The sequence below is a fragment of the Camelus ferus genome, chromosome 10 (assembly GCF_009834535.1).
Source record: "Camelus ferus isolate YT-003-E chromosome 10, BCGSAC_Cfer_1.0, whole genome shotgun sequence".
In the NCBI taxonomy this organism is placed as follows: domain Eukaryota; kingdom Metazoa; phylum Chordata; class Mammalia; order Artiodactyla; family Camelidae; genus Camelus; species Camelus ferus.
Genome location: NC_045705.1, coordinates 44,003,992 through 44,023,307, shown reverse-complemented (window position 1 = coordinate 44,023,307; position 19,316 = coordinate 44,003,992). Strand labels below are relative to the sequence as shown.

General features: G+C 48.6%; 1 protein-coding gene across 1 annotated transcript in view; it reads left to right on the top strand.

Annotated features, from left to right (window-relative positions):
* SLC6A5 (solute carrier family 6 member 5) overlaps positions 1-19,316 on the top strand; it is an 88,011-nt gene that overhangs the window by 62,811 nt on the left and 5,884 nt on the right. Inside the window, exons 11-16 of the mRNA XM_032488862.1 lie at positions 1,676-1,800; positions 7,045-7,157; positions 7,905-8,036; positions 9,015-9,114; positions 13,029-13,129; positions 18,082-18,249. Coding sequence (XP_032344753.1) covers positions 1,676-1,800; positions 7,045-7,157; positions 7,905-8,036; positions 9,015-9,114; positions 13,029-13,129; positions 18,082-18,249 — 739 coding nt within the window. The remainder of the gene's footprint in view (positions 1-1,675; positions 1,801-7,044; positions 7,158-7,904; positions 8,037-9,014; positions 9,115-13,028; positions 13,130-18,081; positions 18,250-19,316) is intronic.

The window sequence follows — 19,316 nt, the reverse complement described above, 5'->3', positions numbered from 1 at the left end:
GTGAACCAAGAGGTAGAGAATATAGTTAAGCTGTGGCCTGGGATGGCTGGGAGGGCCTCACAGAAGTGGCCTCTCTACTGGGCCAAATTTCAATGGGGCAGGGGAGGAGGGACTGTGTTCAGGTTGATGAAACAGCTAGAGGTGGGACTGAGTGGAGGTGAGAGGGAAGGAGGGGTGGGGGGCAGGCCGATGGGGCCAGAGCAGGGGTGCGCTCACGGGGCTGGAAGGAGCTGGGGCCTGAGGACCGGCTGAGGCCGGCCTGGGGAGCCTTCGTGTTAGTTTGCGAGAGGCTGCCGTAACACTGTGCCGCCGAGTGAGCGACCTGAACCACGGAAGTTAACTTCCTCACAGTTCTGGAGGCTGGAAGCCCAAGGTCAAGGTGTCGACAGGGTTGATTTCTTCTGAGGCCTCTCTCCTCGGCTTGTAGCTGTCCGTCTCCCCCTGTGTCCGCACATGGTCTTCCGCCGTGCATCCTAATCTCCTCTTCTTACAAGGGCATCGATTATATTGGATTAGCGCCCACTCTAACAACTTCCTCTCAACTTAATTACTTGCTTAAAGACCCTGTTTCCAAATACAGCCACATTTTGAGAAACTGGGGGTTAGGGCTACATCCTGTACATTTTGGGGGCACACATTTCGGCCTGTAGCAGCTGGAATGCCAGACTGAGGTGTCTGAACGTCTTTGGTTAGAGCTGCTTGTTAATTTATTACCCGTGAGAACCAGTCTGAGCACCGTCAAAGGGAAAGCACTGCTCTGAGCTTTGTCAGAAGTGAGGCTGTGTGGTGCGGCAGACAGAATATGAGGCTGCGGGGTGGGAAGTCTAGATTCAAATCAGGACCCACCATTAATCAGCCCATTACCTTCCCCTGGGCCTCTGTTTCCCCACCAGGAAACTAAGGGGCCAGACAAAGTGGGTCGTGTCCTGAGCACTTGTTCTGCACAGTGCATGCCTCACCTGGTCCTTACAACCAGTGAGGGAGGTGGGGCCACTGCCACCATTTAAAATCGGAGTGGAAAGAAAGTGACTCAGTCAAGGTCATGCCTCTAGCATGTAGGAGAGCCAGGATTAGAAGTGGGCCCCGCGGCTCCATCTGGCTGTGCCTCTTCGGGGTCTAGGATGGACAGGGCAGGCTGAGAACTGCAGCCGTGTCGCCAGCAGAGGGCGCTGGGATGGAGGCGCTGGGCTCTCTCCCCATCCCTCCACCCTTGCCCCAACCCCAGGCTGTCCTCATGCTTGGCGGCATTTCATGGTCCCCTGCCTTCTCTTCTGTCATACATGGTTCCTCTCCTGGACTTACCAAAAGGCCCCATTCCCTCCATTTCTGCTCTGATGGGCAGAGCTCTTCCACTGCCATGAGGGAAGACCTGGTTCTACAGCAGGGGAAGCCAGTGCCTTGTCAGAGGCCCGGGAACAGCGCAGTTAGGGGAGGGAGAGCTTTTTGAGTCTTCCGGTGTTTATACAATCAGCTCAAGGGAGCCTGTGGTCAGGACTGGTTGTTCCTTTCCTTGTGAATAAGAGCAAACAAGACCAGCCTACAAGTGGATACATGTTTAGCAATTGGCATGGCACACACACGTGCACGCAGACACACGGGCACACATCCATGTGCCCCTCTCCGTCCCTCCCACTCACAAAGCACACCTAGTGACAAATCTGTCTCTTCCTCCCAGGGACACTCTAATCGTAACCTGCACCAACAGTGCCACGAGCATCTTTGCCGGCTTCGTCATCTTCTCAGTGATCGGCTTCATGGCCAATGAACGCAAGGTTAACATCGAGAACGTGGCGGACCAAGGTACAGTGCGGTTATCACTCCGCCCTGGCGGGACAGCTTCCGCTCACCTCCTGAGCTCCTCATTTGTGCTCTGCTAGGAAGTCGGCCTCCTGGAACAGGCCGGAGGGTGTGACAGCCTAGGTTCCCCTTAGTGGAGGGACTCAGAACAGCTTGAGTCTGATGCTCATGCAGGGTGAGAGCTGGCCGGTCCTTACCCAGAGGAGTGGCTATAAAGACCCCTTTCCTCCTTCCCTCTCCTCTCGTTCCTTCTCCTGTCCTCTCTCAACTCAGCTCCAGCCTAAGTAAGTCTCCACCTGTGAGGCACGGTAGAGGATTCTCTAGGCAAAGCAGCGCTCCTGCAGAGGACGTGGGCACAGCTCGCCGCGGGGCAGCATTCCTTGCAGAGGGCTCCATAGGGACCGAGCAACAGCGCTTAATAACAGCAGCCTTTTCCTGAAGAAGCACTGTCCTGATTGTTAGGTCAGATGTGCTCTCAGGGCTTTCTGCTTAGTTAGTGATGCAGACCTGCAATATTTTTTCCCAGCGGGTGGAAAGTTTGGATGGTGGTGGTGGGACGGATGTACAGTAAATGTGTACTCTCTGCCCACGTGGTCCCCATATTCCTGGCTAACATTTGTATGTTCCCTTTGGTGTGTACAGAGAGCTTTCATTTTTTTTAATCCTACTTAATCTATATTTCTAGCACAGTATTTCATAGAGTGGATTTAATACTTTGCTTTAAACTTTTAATTTCCACCCAGCCTTATTCTACAAAGGATTTGGGTGTTTAGTGGGTTTTGGTGATTAAGGGGTTTCACTGTGGCTATTGACAGTCAGTAGGGTCATTCTCTACTCAGGCATTTATGGGATGCCTCGGTGTTGGGACTGTGCTGGGGTTGTGGGGACAGGACTGTGGGCTCTAGACCATCCAGAGTGTGGACCCGTGAGTGGCTTCTTCATGCACTTAACTTTCTTCAAAGAGCTCACTGCAAATCTCAGATAATGGCTCAGATGCCAGCATGAGGGAGAACTAAGCCTTAGAAATGTCACCTTCTTGGTGGGCTGCTGGCTCTCCTCTGGCTCCCTAGGGATAATTAATTACTGCCTCATCGACGCTGATGATGCACTGCTGGGCTCAAAGAGTTAAACAGCCAGCCTATTCCGGGGGCATAACAATCTCTTCCTGGAGAGGGTGTGGAACCCCCAGGGATTTTAGTTCTGCAGCCATACACTGAATTCCAGGTCCGAAAGCTGAGCAATTGCCCTTCCCAGGTTGAAAAATTTAAAACTCCTGGGGAGCAGGTAGGGGGCAAGAGAGAGAGAAGCACAGGCTTGTCTTCAGGGCACCCCTCCCCCACCCCCGCAGCTGCCCCCTGGCCCTGCCTGCTGAGCTGTCTTCATTTTCTCCCAGCAGAGCAGCCGGAGCAGGTAGGTTCTGCCCCACTTTCTGGAAGATGTGAGGTGTGTTGCTATTTTTGTCAACCGGTGGCCGAGTTGCCAGAGACGTGGCCACATTAGTTAACTCTTCTGAGTGCTTTCCTGCTCCAGGAAGGGGATTTGGGGGCCCCTGGGCCAAAACCCAAAGCGAATTTTGTTTTCTCTTTACATAAAAAGCATCAGATGAACGGCCCGTGTTTCCCTCGGAAACTTCCCCTTTTCAGATTTTTTTCACTTGCTTGGATTTTAATAGGGAGAAGAGGGCTTCCCGCGGGTTCTAATGTGTTGTGTTAATGCTGTTGACCCTCGGAAAGGGGGGGGGGCTGGGTCGCCGACCCTCCACGCCATCACTAATCCACGTTGTAATTTATAGTCAGCCCTTTGTAGACACAGTTCCTGCCACCCTGCGGTCCTTCTGCGTTCATGGGCTCCTCGGATCCCGGATCCTGTAGTGCTGTTGTGTTTACTGTTGAAACAAATCCACGTGTGAGTGGAGCTGCACAGTTCAAACCCATGCTGTTCAAGGGTCACCTGTACTTGGTAGTGTCTCATCGTCACCAGCACAGGGACAGTGAGCCTCATGCCCCACAGGGGAGGGGCAGTGGCCCATGAGGTCTTCTCCCTTCTAACCCTGCTCATCTGAATTCACCTACGATCTTACAGGATTTGCAGGCTTGTTGGATTTCCCCTGGTAAAAAGGAGGCTCTGCAGAATACAGGGCAGGTCTGCATTAGGTGGCAGCCCCAGTCCCTCCTCGCTGGGTGACATTGGCACGTAGACATTCAGTCCGTTTTTGCTGACCCAACATTAGTAACTATGCTTTTTGGTCTTTAGTCAAAAGCAGGTTCTCTTTAATGACCTAACATGACCCTTTGTAAGGGAGGCATTACTGTCAAAGTTATTACCCTAAATCTCGGTCATATCAGAGCTTTTGGGGTGAGGGGGAGATTGGTGATGAGACCAAGCTCTGCTTTTACAAGGGGCACAGGGAAGGGGGCGTGGCCTTCTCAGGCGTCTACTCAGAAAAGCCGCTTTCCAGGTTGTCAGCCTTTTAGAATCATTTCCCAGCCACCTTCATCGCTACCTGTGGAGCAGTAACTGACGGTCAGAATCCAACCCAGAGCTCTACCAATATGCTCATCCCCCAACAGAAAAACAGTAGAGGGTCACCAACGTGCATATTGTGTTCAGAGCTCTGGGTCTGGGTGGTAGCTGGCTCCCAGGTAGCCAGGCCACTAGGAAGCACTGCCTCGGCCTCTCATAGTTCAGAGACCTGGCTGATCGAGATGAACGCTCTCACACCGGACTGACCATCCCGCCATCTCTGTCACCTGGACGCCAATCCTGCCAAAGGCTTCAGGGGTTCCGGCGTTGTGTCCTCTGAGAACACCTCTGTGTGCGGTAGGTTTCCCAGCACAGTGGCCACTCCCCATGCACTGTGGGTCATGATGGATCCATCCACGGACCGGAGCCCCTGGTTGTTTTTTTGGTGGCTCTCTACGACCAAGGAGGCTGTCACCATAGGGCTCTGGGGGTCCTGTCCAAGTTGCTGGCATGCTGAGCCCTTCAGGGACCCGCTCACGGGAAGAGTAATAACGCTCCATGCTTACTGAGTTCTCGCCAGGCCCAGGCACCGTTCTGAGCCCTTTACGTGTATCCACACACTTAATGCTCACAAACTCCAGGAGGGTAGCAGGTACTGCTGTCATCTCCATTCTCCAGATAAGAAAACTGAGGTCTGGCCGGAGAGGTAGGTCTTAGCTAAGGTCCCACAGCTAGTAAGAGGCAGAGCCCGCTCTCCGAGCCACGGTGCGTGGAGCATGCGCGCCAGCCGCGGGGCTGTACCGCCTCCTGGCAGGAGAGGGAAGGGGCGGGACTGGGCCTCCGTCACACACGCGCGGGCCTCGCCTGGGGAAAACTCCGCTGCGGCTCAGACACTCCTTCTTTTGAGAAAGAAAGACAAATCCAAACTCTGCAAAATGTTGGCAAAAATGTATTCTAAAACTCCACTCCCCAGCCATTTCTGATAAACGGAGTTTGCTGTCAGCGATGCCTTTACCTGCGTACTGTAGTGTGGCGGCTGAAGTGGAGGGAAGCCAAGTGTTTTGAAATCGTTCCCTGCCCTGAAAAAGCAGTAAAGCCCAAACGGCTGAATCCTGTTAAAGCAATCGGCCGAGGTCCTCGAGCAGGGGCCGTTTCAAGACCTTGTCCGCTTTATGGGCCTGAACTGAACCAGCTTCCTCGGTGTTTGGGGCACTGGGCTGGCCTCCTCGGTGCACCTGTTTCGAACTGCAGTTTAACACAGACTTTTATGATTCACAAAGAGAACCTTCAGAGGCTGGTTCTACCGTCTGCTCAGTAAATGCATGAGTTGGGGTGGCGGGTGGGAGATCTTAGGCATTCCAGGCTTTGTGTTTTAAATACCCAAGGCCCTCGGCAACATTAGGAACTAACAACCTGATAAATTCCAGTTTAAAAAAGCGTTGTTATGCTTGAGTTATAAAACCTCCAGGTGCTGCAGTTTCCGGCTTCCGGACGTGCCCTGGCTGTGGATTACCCTGGCGTTCCCTGGTCTCTGCCCCTTAACATCTAGTTTTCTATTTACAAGGAAATTCACAACTGCTCGGTTTTTCTTTAGCCGTCTTCTCAGTGAGGCTGCGAGGCAGATAGGAAGGGCTGGCACGGCTTTAGGTTAGCAGGGAAAACTGAAGCTCAGACGTCCTTCACCAAGACCACACTTGGTCTTCTTGGGGAAATCGGAGTCAGAGCTGCCCATTTCCAAATGCATTGTCCTCTCCTAAGAAAAGCTAATATTCTGTAAGTGCTGATGAGTGTGAAGCACTGGTCTCAGTGCTTTACCTGCATTTCCTCCTTTGTTCCTTGTAGCCCCCCTTGGAAGGAACTGTTGTCTTTCCCATTTTACAGATGGACAAGATTGAGGTTTATAGGAATTAAACAACTTGTCTAGGGTTGCGCAGCTGTTAAGTCATGGAATGTGAATTTGGACCCAGATCTGTCTGACCATTGGAGCCCAAAGCTCTTAACCCTTACATTAATGCTTCCATCTCCCCCACCTAATTACCTGTGGACTGATGTTGCCCCATCTTTACCAAGTCTTAGGTAAAGATTTTAAAAAGCATTAGTCCAGTCAATTCATATTTTATGTAAATGGTTTCTTCTGGAAGAAGGAAGACAGGTAGCAAAGGGGAAATGATGTCAGTTCTGGGCACGTTTACCCTTTATAAGAGGGTTTCTCAACCTCAGCACTGTCAACATTTGAGTCAAATAATTCTTTGTCATGGGGACTGTCCCGTGCATTGAGAGATGTTTAGCAGCATCCCTGGCCTCTACACACTGGACACCAGTCATCATCCCCATGACATCCCAGCTATGAGAATCAAAAATGTCTCCAGACATTGCCATGTGTGCCCAGGGAGGGGCAAAATCACCCACTGTTCTAGAGGGTAATTATTACATTCTCCACCAACTCATCATTACAAAGATGAAGGTTTTTGTGTTATTTGCATGGGACATAGCCTGGCCTTGGAGTCTAGTCAAGGTGACCCCACGTCTCTGATCTGGCACTGTTTTTGAGCCTCTCCTATGAGTTCCCTGAGGTGTGGACCTAATTCCCTGGTCCTTCTTTACAAGGAGATTGAGGTCTAATTGGGGAAATGGATGGACAGGAATAAAAACATAACAAACAGCAGGAGCAGCATGTGATAGTTAACAACTCAGGACTTCCGTGGAGAGAGGGCCCTGTGGGCTTCCAGGAAGAGGGGGCCTGGAGCTGAGCCTGTCTGCAGTCGTCTGTCTTGTTCCTTCCAGGGCCAGGCATTGCATTTGTGGTTTACCCGGAAGCCTTAACCAGGCTGCCCCTCTCTCCATTCTGGGCCATCATCTTTTTCCTGATGCTCCTTACTCTTGGACTTGACACTATGGTGAGTTCCTTCTCTCTCTTCATTCCCTGCCCCAGGCTCTTTCTGAAGACCCCTCTCCTGAGTCCTGCATGCAGCCTATAGCAGGAGGTGGGCTTAGTGGAACTTGAGTGTTTCCCCAAGCAATGTAGGGATGGTGACGTACCTGTCCAGGGTGCAGGATAACCTTGCATTTGTGGACTACTCAGGAGAAGGTGCAAAAGAGCCATCCTCTCTCCCTCCCTCTGTTCTCTGTGCAAGTTTTAGCCTGTGCCCTTCCTGCTTTGGTGTCATTTTGCCAAAGTACATTCTATGGGGCTGGATAAGGGAGAATAATATGAAGTCTGTTTTAGGGAAACTGCTGTGGGGCTGAGGCTACTACAAATCATGCTGACAGGCACTCAGAGTCTGGTAGTTGGGTGCAAAGAGGGTTCTTCCTCAAGTAAAAGATCAAATGCGATGTAAACGAGAGGAGAGGAATTTACATCTCATGAATACAAAGTGAATCCTGAAGTGTCCTGATGGGGGGGTAGGTGTGCAGTCTCAGAGGGCTGGAAACACAGTTCTGAGGCTCACATTCTGCTTGGATTCCCCCCACAGGCTTTGTGGGTTGAACTCCAGCAAGGTCTTTGAGACTCGTTGAGGGAATGCATCCCTAAAACCAGTCCTCATACAAATACTGCTTTGCCTGGTGGGGAACACAGAGGGCTCTTTGGAGCCTTGGGGGCTGAGTGGTGTGTCTGAGCTGTCCCTTTCCTGGAACCGTTCCAGTTTGCCACCATCGAGACCATAGTGACCTCCATCTCGGACGAGTTCCCCAAGTACCTGCGCACACACAAGCCTGTCTTTACTCTGGGCTGCTGCGTCTGTTTCTTCATCATGGGCTTCCCGATGATCACTCAGGTAAGCTGCCTGCTGGGCACAGGCTTGGGAGGGGCGCAGGTGGGCGGGGAGCTGATGGCCTTCCATCCTTTTACCCTTCACTCAGATCTCATCACAACAGCCAAATCACTGCCATTTCCACGTAGAAGGTGCCAGTTCCTTAGGGATTCTGACCACAGAGGGAAATATGTCACCTTGGCTACTAATGATGCTTCCAGCATCTTCATAATTGAGATGTAGCCTTCTTGAGCCAACAAGGCAGGTGTGTCCTACTTTAAGGAAATGGGATTCATGAAAATCCAAATTTGCTGACCAAATTAAGAGATTCCTACTTAACTACCTGTAACATACAAGATCTATAGCTACTTGAGTTCCTGCTAGTCCTGAGTGTCTGGTAAGTTGTGTGTTAGCTCACTTGAGATATATATATATATATATGTATATATTTATTTTTTGCTTTGGCTGTCTCTGTGACCTTGAGCAAGTCACTACTGTGGGCCATAGTTTCTTCATCTGTAAAATGATGGATTGCAAGGAGATGGTCTGTAAGCCTCATCTATTGTCAAGAGACTTAAAGAGTGAGGTGAAGATGCAGGGGTGCGTAAGGGATGCCCAGCGACACCCTAAAGGTCATGTGACATGCAGGTAGGTGGGTAGAAATGGTTGTCTATTGCTTGAAGCAAAAATGGAGCACTCTGGCTACTTTCAAATACACATCTCAGATGGTGACCTTTGCCTTTTAAGAGTGAGATGTTAGATCACTTTTCTGTGCTTGTTCTGTTAATTAGCTTAGAGTCTCTTGAGGGTCCGCTTTGCTGACACGACTGGGCCTCCAGCTCACATACTTGGCCAGCTATAGATTACTGCTGTTGAGGGGCGGGGAGGTCCTTGGACTCCTGTCTGCACCGGACCCGCCTTAGGGTGGGAGGATGGGCCCTTAGAAGTGGGGCAGAGCCTGGATCCAGGCCTGCTGATGCCGCTTTCCCTCTTTCCTGCCAGGGTGGAATTTACATGTTTCAGCTCGTGGACACGTACGCAGCCTCCTACGCCCTGGTCATCATCGCCATTTTTGAGCTCGTGGGGATCTCCTACGTGTACGGTAAGGGGACCACCATGCTGGACGCTGAAGCAGAACTTAGTAAAGCGTCCACAGCATGCAGGTTTTCCATATTTAATAAGACGAGGCAAGCTCCTCACTGCAGCTGTTTAGGAATCACAAGAGAGTGACACCGTCATTTCCAAGCTTGCCTCAGGACCACTGGGATCTAGATTTAACAGAGAAACAAAAGGTGGCTGATGGTGAAACTCGCGAGTCTTTGCATCAGAAACTGCTAGGACCAGGACGTGCCTTTGAGTGTGTTCTGGCAAGCGAACAGCGAATGCCTGTGGATGATGGTCAGATCAGGGAGTGGAAGGCAGGGAGTGCAGGTGTGAAAGTATTTCCCTGTCTTGGTAACTGCAGCTTTTGTGTAGCTTGAGGTGAGGAGTAGTTTCATGGCTGGTCCACGGATACTACAGCGAGAAAAGAGCACACCGGCCTCACACATCCTTAGGAGACTTTGCTAGCATCATGGGAGCCTGTGATGCAAAATCTCAACCCCAGATTTTCCCAGGAAGAAACTTCCGGTTCCTTTACAATTTAGCCCGTCCTACCATCACCGTAGCAACCTGCATCCCATAATCAGTGGGGCCATTACCAAGAAGCGCAGGAGTGGCCAGTCAGCAGGTGCCGTCTTTGTCCTTCGTGTGGAGGTGTTTGTGCTTGGGGTGGGGTCTCACACGGTGATGCCCTGGGCCTCTTGTGCACAAGCAGCCCGGTTGGATTCAAGGCACTGCTGACTCCTCTGTGCCTGGAAGTCTCAGAACCACGCTTAATATAGATAAGGCCTCCATAGCAAATACCAGGGAGGTGGAAACTGCCAACTCAGACTGTCCCTCTGTACCTGAAAACCAGAACGGGATGGTAAAGGGAGAGGCAGGACGTCACCTGGATGCAGGATATTCTTGATATGAACATCTTGCTTTTAATGTAACTATTAGCCTCCTGCCCATCAGGGGTTCCATAGCTTCTTGCTTTCCTGAAAAATGCATTAAAATTGAGGGTGATAGGGAATCAAAATAATCCAAAAAAAGGAACCTCTCATGTGAAAATTGGGTCCCCCAGAAACAGGAAGATAGTGGAGTCATTGCTGGGTGTTGGTGGAAGGGGAACTTGTCTCAGCTGGAGCTTACATCCCCAATGCAGGGGAGTTTAGGTTCTGGCCAGAGGAATGGGCAGGCATGCCAGCTGTCCTGCTGGGATGAGAGGCCAAACTGCCACACTTCGGGCTGATGTGACAGCCCAGAGCCTGCAGTGATGCTGTGATTGAAGGTCTGCTGTCGCATTTAGGGCGAGGCTTCAAAGGGCTTTCTGACCTGAGCAGAGAGAGGCAGAAACCCGGCCAATCTGCCACAGTGAATCATCACTTTCTGCCCAGATACCAAAGGCTTGGCCGTGGAGAGGCCTCGGGAGCCCTCCTTTGGAAACACAAGCCCTTGTGGGTCCACATATAAGCTGAAGTCGCCAGATGGTCTGTTGGCAAAGTCAGGAAAGCACTTCACTGCAGCACTGGCCCAAGTACAGGTGGCCGTCTCGTTGACCTCCTCCGCTGTCTGTATCCTCGCTGCTAGTTGCCATCAAAGGCACATTTGCACAGTTCTTTCCAATAAAACAGGGCTGTTCAGTATGGTTTACAAGCATCATTAAAACAGAAACCTTTTAACATTTCTGATTCCAGAAGTTAAATAGCTCCCCCCAGCCCCTGTATAAATCTAGTGGTAGATTTTTTTGGTTCTGAAGGGAAAAGTAAACCCTGCATGCTTTAGTCCCTGGGCTCTGCTGTTCTTCCTTGGGGGACCACCCGGAAAACTGCCTGGACTCTAGAGGCAGTTTAGAGGACTCTGCTGGGCCAGGTGCTTCCAGAACCGGGTTCACTCTCTGCTGAGCTCAGTCTGAACTGGACTTCGGTAGAGTTGGATGTGGGTGTGAACCTCTGATTTGGACCTGGATGGAACTCTAAGAAGTGGATCTTAGAAAAAATATTTGATATAAGCTAGCAGAATTGTTACAGGGGAAAGGAAATGCCTGGACAAATAGAATTTATGCCCTAGAGGACAGTGCATTCTTTTTTTTTTTTAATTTTATTTTTTCAAATTCTTTTGAGGGGGAGGTAGTTAGATATATTTATATGTATTTATTTATTTTTAATGGAGGTACTAGGGATTGAACCCAGGACCTCATGCATGCTAGACACACACTCTACCACTGAGCTAGACCCTCCCCCCACCAGAGGACAGTGCATTCTTTATAGTGATGAAGAGGCCCCAAACAAATGCAAGATCAGTTTAAGGCAGTTGAACATGAACCTGTGAAGAATGAAATGAACCTGGCAGATACCCTCCCGTCCTGGCTGCTGAATTTGGAAAATAAGCAGGTGAACTGCAGAGACGCATGTTTTCTCCTCGGCACTGATCATCTCTAGAGTCTAGATTCTCGAGGTTGCCACTCAAACATTTAAAATACGGTGGGTACAGTTTTCAAGTTTTATCTTTAGATTGAAAGAGCTGGTTCAAGTTCTCAAGTCAGCACTCCTCAAAGGCCAGTATCCGGGTTCGAGGTAGCTAGAAAAGTGGAACTCCTCCTGTTTGGTGTAGGAGCAATCCCTTGCAGACTTTTACCTGATAGAGTCACTTAGAAAAAGTGATGTGCATTTCGCTGGGAGCCAGTGCATTTTCCTGGGACTTTCTGGCTGGGGGGATGATGCGGTTGAATTGCCACCACGGAGACCTCCTGCCCGTTCTCTGCTTGGTTCTGCACTGTGCATTTCCCCCAAATCACAGTGTGCTAAATTGTCTTGATCTGTTTTCTTCCACTTTGATCACTTACTTGTTTCACATCCCATAGTGTCTTTCTCCATATCCTTGAGAGGGAAGTTAGAGTCACACCAGGCGATGATTTTATGGGATGGAATATGTCATTCTTCAGTTCTTGTTGCCCATCCTGTGTGCTGAACTCTCAAAGGGTGTGTGTGGTTTTTTTTTTTTTTTTGTACAAAAGAAAACAAAACAAAATGCACCAATAGTCCCCCCACTGCCCCACAAATAAGCTTAATTTTGTTCCTCTCTGATCTCCATCCCTGAGCTCCATTTTCACATACGTTCTTGGCTGAATTGTCACTGTCCACCTCTCATTCAGGGTGTAAGTCCCCCAGCTCCATTTGCTGGGGTTCAGCAAACATTAGGAACAAGAGGCTTCAGTCCATTAATAACTCACACAGGTAACTCCCTGTGAGCATATCAACAGGTGTTAATTAAGTATTTACAATATGCCCTATGTGCTCCTAGGAAAGTGGGGAGACGCTGGGTCAGTTTCTGGGCACTGAAATCTGTTTTCTGAGTCTGGAACAGTAAGTATGATGGTGACCACTTGGAATTCTCCTTGGTTTTTCCCTGCCCTTGTCACTTACATGGAGCAGAGATGAACTGACTCATGGAAGAGTAGCCTTGGGAGGGCGAGGGGACAAAACACAACGTGCAGTGCGTCTCCCTCTGAATCCCAAGGCTTTTTCTCGATACACTGTGTTTATTGGTCATGATCTTCATTAGTGTTGCCCGATGCTAAACCCATGAGCCCACCTTCAAAAACAGCTGCACGGGTGAATACGCCAGGCCGGGGGCAGTGTTGAGTTACCCCGGCTAGCCTGGAACTGAGCGTTTTAGATGTCACTGTGGGGTGTCATCTCACATTGGCCCTCACTGCAGAGAGTATTTAATATCTACTTAAATATTCTGTTTGCCTTCATCTTCCCGGCAGTGAGTCATTTGTCTGATGGGTTCTTGCATGATAGGGGTCGTGTTGACAGCAGGTGGGGGCCATCCCTATCCGGTGGCACTCGATTGAGGGGCTCTTGTGCCGTCCCCCCCCACCCCCCCGCCTCCGTACCTCATGCTCACTCTCCGTTTGTCTCTTGGCAGGCTTGCAAAGATTCTGTGAAGACATAGAGATGATGATTGGATTCCAGCCAAACATTTTCTGGAAAGTCTGCTGGGCGTTTGTAACTCCAACCATTCTAACTGTAAGGACAGCATGCTGTATCGGCGGGTAGCACCTTGCACGCGTAGGTGATGCTTCGTGTTGAACAAGGCGTGTACCCACATATAGATGAGCCCAGGGAGCTGGTAGGATGGTTATTATTCTTGTCCCTCAGCTGAGGGAGCTGGTTCAAAGGGGTGCAGCGACTTCCCTAAAGGTGCTTCCCGATCGGGTGCAGAGCTAGGACTCAGGCACAGTTTGAAGCACCCCTGTGGGACATTTCCCATGATATCCATCTGCCTCATGTCCTGACCGCCGATAGCCGTCACATCCCTGCGTGCCAACAAGGCCCAGGCTCTGTCCAAAGTGCTTTTTATGTATCCCCTCATCTGTCCCCAACAGCGGCTCTGTGGGGTTGGCATTATGGTCATCTCCACGTCACCCATGGGAAACCTGATGCCCAGGTTATGTGGCTTGCCTGGGACTGTACCACTAATACAGTTTGGGTTTGAACCCAGGCAGGCTGGCTCCAGAACTCTGGCTCTTAAATGCTACTCAGTACAGCTGCTCTACGATGAATGTGTACAGCAGAAATTAGACTTTTATTGTTCATCTTTTATTGCTTTTGAGGACTATCTTATCATCCTCAAGTATGATGATGACATTTTGAGATCATTTGACATTCATCTTCTTAAAGATCAGAGCCCTTTCTGTGTCAGTAAATCTGTGTAGGGACTTGTATGCATATCCTGTCACCTCCTTTATTATGCCTTAGCTGCTGGCTTTGCCTACATCCCCTTCCCAAGCACGGTAGTTGACAGAGACCTTGCCTTTCCCTCTCCTCCTCCCCTGGCTTGCAAGCATCCTCTGGGTAAGGCTGCAGGAAGCTGGCTGTAGTTCCTGCTTTGCCCAGCAAGTGGCAGTAGAAACCAGATTAAGACCCTTATTTTACAACATTGTACCAGCCTCTTTAAAGGAAAATAAGATAGTAAAACTGCAAAGAAAACATATATTTTCCCTTTTTTAAAAAAACAAAACAAAACTGCCCCAGAGTGAGTTTTAATCAAAACACCTCAATTTCTTTCTGAAAAGACAGACGTTTAGACAGAAAAAGCATTCAGCGTTTGCCTCCCTCTGTGCAGACACAAGCCATCATGGAGAGGCCCACAGCTGTGCTCACATGTTGGTGGCTGTAATTGGTCTGAAAAGTCCTACCAGGTTTGAGCCATGAGAGTTGTAAAGGATTAAGGCAGATCTTGTAGTCTCTTGATTTCAGGACTGAAATATGTGAAGAATGGGGATTTACCTAACTGTTGGGAGACTCCTCTGCCTCTGCTGTTCCCCACCTCTGCCGAGTATCACCTTGCCCCCCAGTTCTACACATGATTTATTCTTTTTTAAAACTGAAGTATAGTCAGTTTACAATGTTATATCAATTTCTGGTGTACAGCATTACGTTTTAGTCATGCATGTATGTACATATATTTGTTTCCATATTCTTTTTTATTATAGGTTACTACAGATATTCAATAGCTCCCTGTGCTATACAGAAAAAACTTGTTTATATATATATATGTATGTATGTATTTATTATATATAGCAGTTAGTATCTGCAAATCTCAAACTCCTAATTTATCCCTTCCTACCCCCTTTCCCCACTGGTAACTATAAGTTTGTTTCCTATGTCTGTGAGTCTGTTTCTGTTTTGTAAATAAGTTCATTTGTGTGCTTTTTTTCTTAGATTCCACAAATAAGTGATGTCATATGGTATTTTTCTTTCTTTTCCTGGCTTACTTCACTTAGAAAGACTAAGTGATCCCCAGGTTCATCCATGTTGCTGCAAATGGCATTATTTTATTATTTTTTATGGCTGAGTAGTATTCCATTGTATAAATATGCCACAACTTCTTTATCCAGTCATCTGTCGATGGACATTTAGGCTGTTTCCATGTCTTGGCTATTGTAAATAGTGCTGCTATGAACATTGGGTGCATGTGTCTTTTTGAATAAGTTTTCTCCAGATATATGCCCAGGACTGGGATTGCTGGATCATATGATAAGTCTGTTTTTAGATTTTTGAAGAATCTCCATAGTGTGTTTTCCATAATGGCTGCACCAAAATATATTCCCACCAACAGAGAAAGGTTCTCCTTTCTCTACACCCGCTCAGCTTCTTGGGTGAATTCAAAGTTAGAATCTGCCCCAGATCCTAACTTTTCCTCCTGTCTTGGGAGACATTAAGCTTCAGGGAATTGTATTCTTTGGAAACATATCCCGTAGTAATAATCAGCATGACGACTCGTGGAGATCGAGTATCAGGCAGGCACTTTATGAACACTGTCTCTCAAGCCCCTGACCACCCAGCCTGGTGGGTGAGTCTTTCCCCATTTCACAGGTGCATGCACTGAGGCCTGGAGAGGCTCAGGAGCCTGGCCAAGGCCACGGAATGTGCAGGGGGCAGAATAAGAAGGGAATCCAAGGCTATCTAGGCTTCTAATAAATTTCTTAAAATCTAGTGCTTTCATCTCCAAGTGGAGTTTGGCCAATTTTGGATTAAAATAATCCTAATCTTCTTTAGGACCAAAATGTCAGGGAAAAGGGACTTGCTGTATTTTTTGGAGAAAGTTCCTCAACTGTGCTGGGCTTTACTTGATTTCCATTATAAAACTCACATCAGAAACCTGCAGAGAAGACCCAGACAATCTCTTCCACCGAATTCTGCTTCTGTGTTTGGCAGTTAGGGACAAGAAGAAGTGGTCAATTCCATCATCGTCATCAAGCCAGGACCTTCTTCTGCTGCCGTTAGCAAAAGATCAGGTGGCCCTGGCCGGGTGGCTGAAATAACCTCCCTCGTGGCCATGCCCAACTGAGGGCGGGGTTTTATCAAAGCTGACTTGGCAGAGGGAAACTGGTGGCAAGAACCAGTTTGCATGGATAAATCTGATGTGATACTTGTGTGACTGGAACTGGGCGTCAAAGGAGCAAGGCTAACACTTAGGTTTTGCCATTTGCCCTTCTGTGGCATGGCTATCTGTCATGCGCTGGAATGAGTCGAGATTAGGAGTTGAAATTACTTCAAAACCCCTGAGATAAAGTTGATCATTTTTATATGTGCCTTCCTAGATTTACAGAGCTATAAATACTCTCCATGCAATTATCATCTACATAGTCAGATCACGTTACTGAATTATGTGCACACATAAGCAGATGTATTGCTATTTATATAGTCAACGAAATGGAGCCGCTTACCATAATTACATTAGGCCATACTTCCGATTGACTGGTTAATAAAGCTTACAACTCCAGGGGCAAATGTTTAAAAGGAGGCCTAGAGTAGATATCTCTTATCGGAGCAGTTTCTTCAACAGTTGTCTTCAGGCCCATGTTGCTTCGAATCGATGGATTGAATTATTGTTGCACTGAAATAATCACTTGCCCCCGTGGCCTGGCTTTGCAGCAATAATCTAGATGCCTTCCATTGGTCTAGTGCTTCACTCTTCCCTAAAATACCTCCATATATCATCTCTCCTGACATAATCCCCTCCAGTAATTTTTAAGATGTTCTTTTACTGCTTAAGATAGAATGAGCTGGGGAGGGGGAGGGATAATTTAGGAGTTTGGGATTAACAGATCCACACCACTATATATAAAATAAACGACAGGGACCTGCTGTACAGCACAGGGAAGTATTATATTCAATATCTTGTAATAACCTATAATGAAAAGAATCTGAAAAAGAATATATATATATGCATATGTATCACTGAATCACTTTGCTGTACACCTGAAACTACCACAACACTGTAAATCAACTATACTTCAATAAAAATTTTTTAGAAAGATATAATGGGCAGTAAACAGGAAAAGATGCTCATTCTTACTAATAGTGAATCTTTACATTAAAGAGAATTTTTTTTGCCTGCCCCAAAAAAATAAAATGGCATACTACTCAGTCAGAAAACAGAATAAAATAATGCCATTTGCAGCAACATGGATGGACCTGGAGATCGTCATTCTAAGTGAAGTGAAGAGAGGTGAGGAGGAGAGGACTTATGCTTACATGGCTCGTTGTCTAGGCTGAGGCCAGGTGAAAACCGGGAGGAGCTCAATCTTCCGAGGGCAGTGCCCTCCCCCCACAGAGGGTTGGTGAGAGCACTCAGAACCCCCCTTCTGTCTTTTTTTGGTGCCTCTCTTTTCGACGTATCTGTTCCCTTGTTGAGCGTTCCCTTCAGCTGCACTAAGCAAGCCTTCAGAGGGTTCTCATCACTCTTGCCCTCAGTGTATGCTGATGGGAGGTAACGGGCAGGAATAAACATGACCTCTCTTAAAAGTGAAGGGGGAGGCTCCTGAGTAAATAGCAGACTGTGGTTCCCAGAAAACCCCTGTGTTGCACACCTGGGGTGAAAAATATCTGTTTTACAGCAGAGACAGAGGGGGCTGTGTCTCTACTGTCTTTGTCCCATGGCTTATTATAGGACCAAGCTTCCTGCTCAGCCCCTGTTTGGGGACCTCGGTGGTCTCACTCAGCCAGCTCTAGAGGAGCTCCTGGGGATGGGCCATTCCCCATTCAAGGTGAAAGCACAGGAGATTCAAGTGATTTTTTGACATTAACCAAGTGGATTTTTCCCCCTTGTAACAAAAGCTTGATTCTCCGTCATAGAAAGTAGCGACCACCCCTTGAAAACACCCACCATCCCCTCTCCCCCTGCCACCCGCCAGCCACCTAGTTGTGTATCCTTTGACTTCGTCCTCTCTGCCTGTCCGTGTGTGTAGGCACACACCTGCATCACTCAGCTTTTATGGGACGGCAAGTGCAGCATCAGCAGCGAAGTGTCAGTTTCCTCATTTGGAAAACGTACTGATGATAGCTCCCTTTCACAGTCGTTATGGGTGTGAAATGAGACAGTAGATACGAAAGCGTGCAACTCCTTGCAGGGGTTTCGAACGAAGAGTCCACGTCCCCGCCCTAACAGTGTGTTTCTCTTTTCTTACCAGTTTATCCTTTGCTTCAGCTTTTACCAGTGGGAGCCCATGACCTACGGCTCTTACCGCTATCCCAACTGGTCCATGGTGCTGGGGTGGCTGATGCTCGCCTGTTCCGTTATCTGGATCCCAATTATGTTTGTGATCAAAATGCATCTGGCTCCTGGCAGATTTATTGAGGTAATTGTATCAGCTCTTACTCCTGCCATCCCCTCCCAAGGGAGAACCTCTGAGTGCTCTGGGCGTTAAAAAATGAAAGATTTGGTGAACTTATTCTAGAGGGAGACTTGGTGATTAAGGGGTTCCAGTTGCTACCGTTTCTATTAAACTCATTTTTATTATGTATTATTTCTCTAATGGAGGAGCTCAGCCAATCCACAGGCTGCGCTGTTATTATGCTATTCCTCAGCACACTGATGGCTCTGGGGAATAAATGATCCGCGTGTCTCCTGTCTCCTGGCACTTCCTCCTCCTCTCCCCTCATCCAGAGTTGAAATCCCAGTGTTTGGTTTTTAACCACGCATCAGGTTCCTCCTTTAAGCCTCCTTCCCCCAAACATCTGTTACCATTAAAGTTAAAATCACTACCCCTTCCTGTAATGTGTGTTAGGGACAGCTGAACAGTGGTCCAAGCTGATTAAAATGTCACCATCCCTGTAGAATGTCATGAAAGGTCCAGAGTATGGCTGGTATAAGGTGACACTTGTCTTTGTCAGTTAGTCCCTGGCTGGACCCATTTCCCATTTTTAATGCAACAACAACAACAACAACAACAACAACAACAACAACAACACCCCCCCAACTCCAGAGTGGATGGGAAGGGGACTGCCATTTGTCGAGCCACCAGTGAAGTGTAGTCAGGCTTTTGGTGTTCGTGAGAATCACGGGCTCAGTCGTACCAGGAGGAGGTCAGTGCCTTGTCCTGGAGGTCCAGCGGTCTGGTGTTTTGGACCAGACCCGTGCTACTCAGGGTCTGGCCCCGAGATCAGCAGCATCAGCACCACCTGGGAGCTCGTTGGAAATGCAGGCAATCAGGCTCCAGCTCAGCTCCACGGAATCAGAATCTTGGGGAAGTGGGACTCAGGTGTCTGTGGTTGAACAAGCTCCCCAGGTGGTTCTGATACACACTCAAGCCCGAGAGGCATGGGGCTAGACCAAGATGAAGAGACCCTGCTGGTCGAGGGTAGTGAAGAACGGCTGGATGGGTTTTTTCGCGTGGTCAGCCAGATTGAGAAAGAGAGGTCCCGT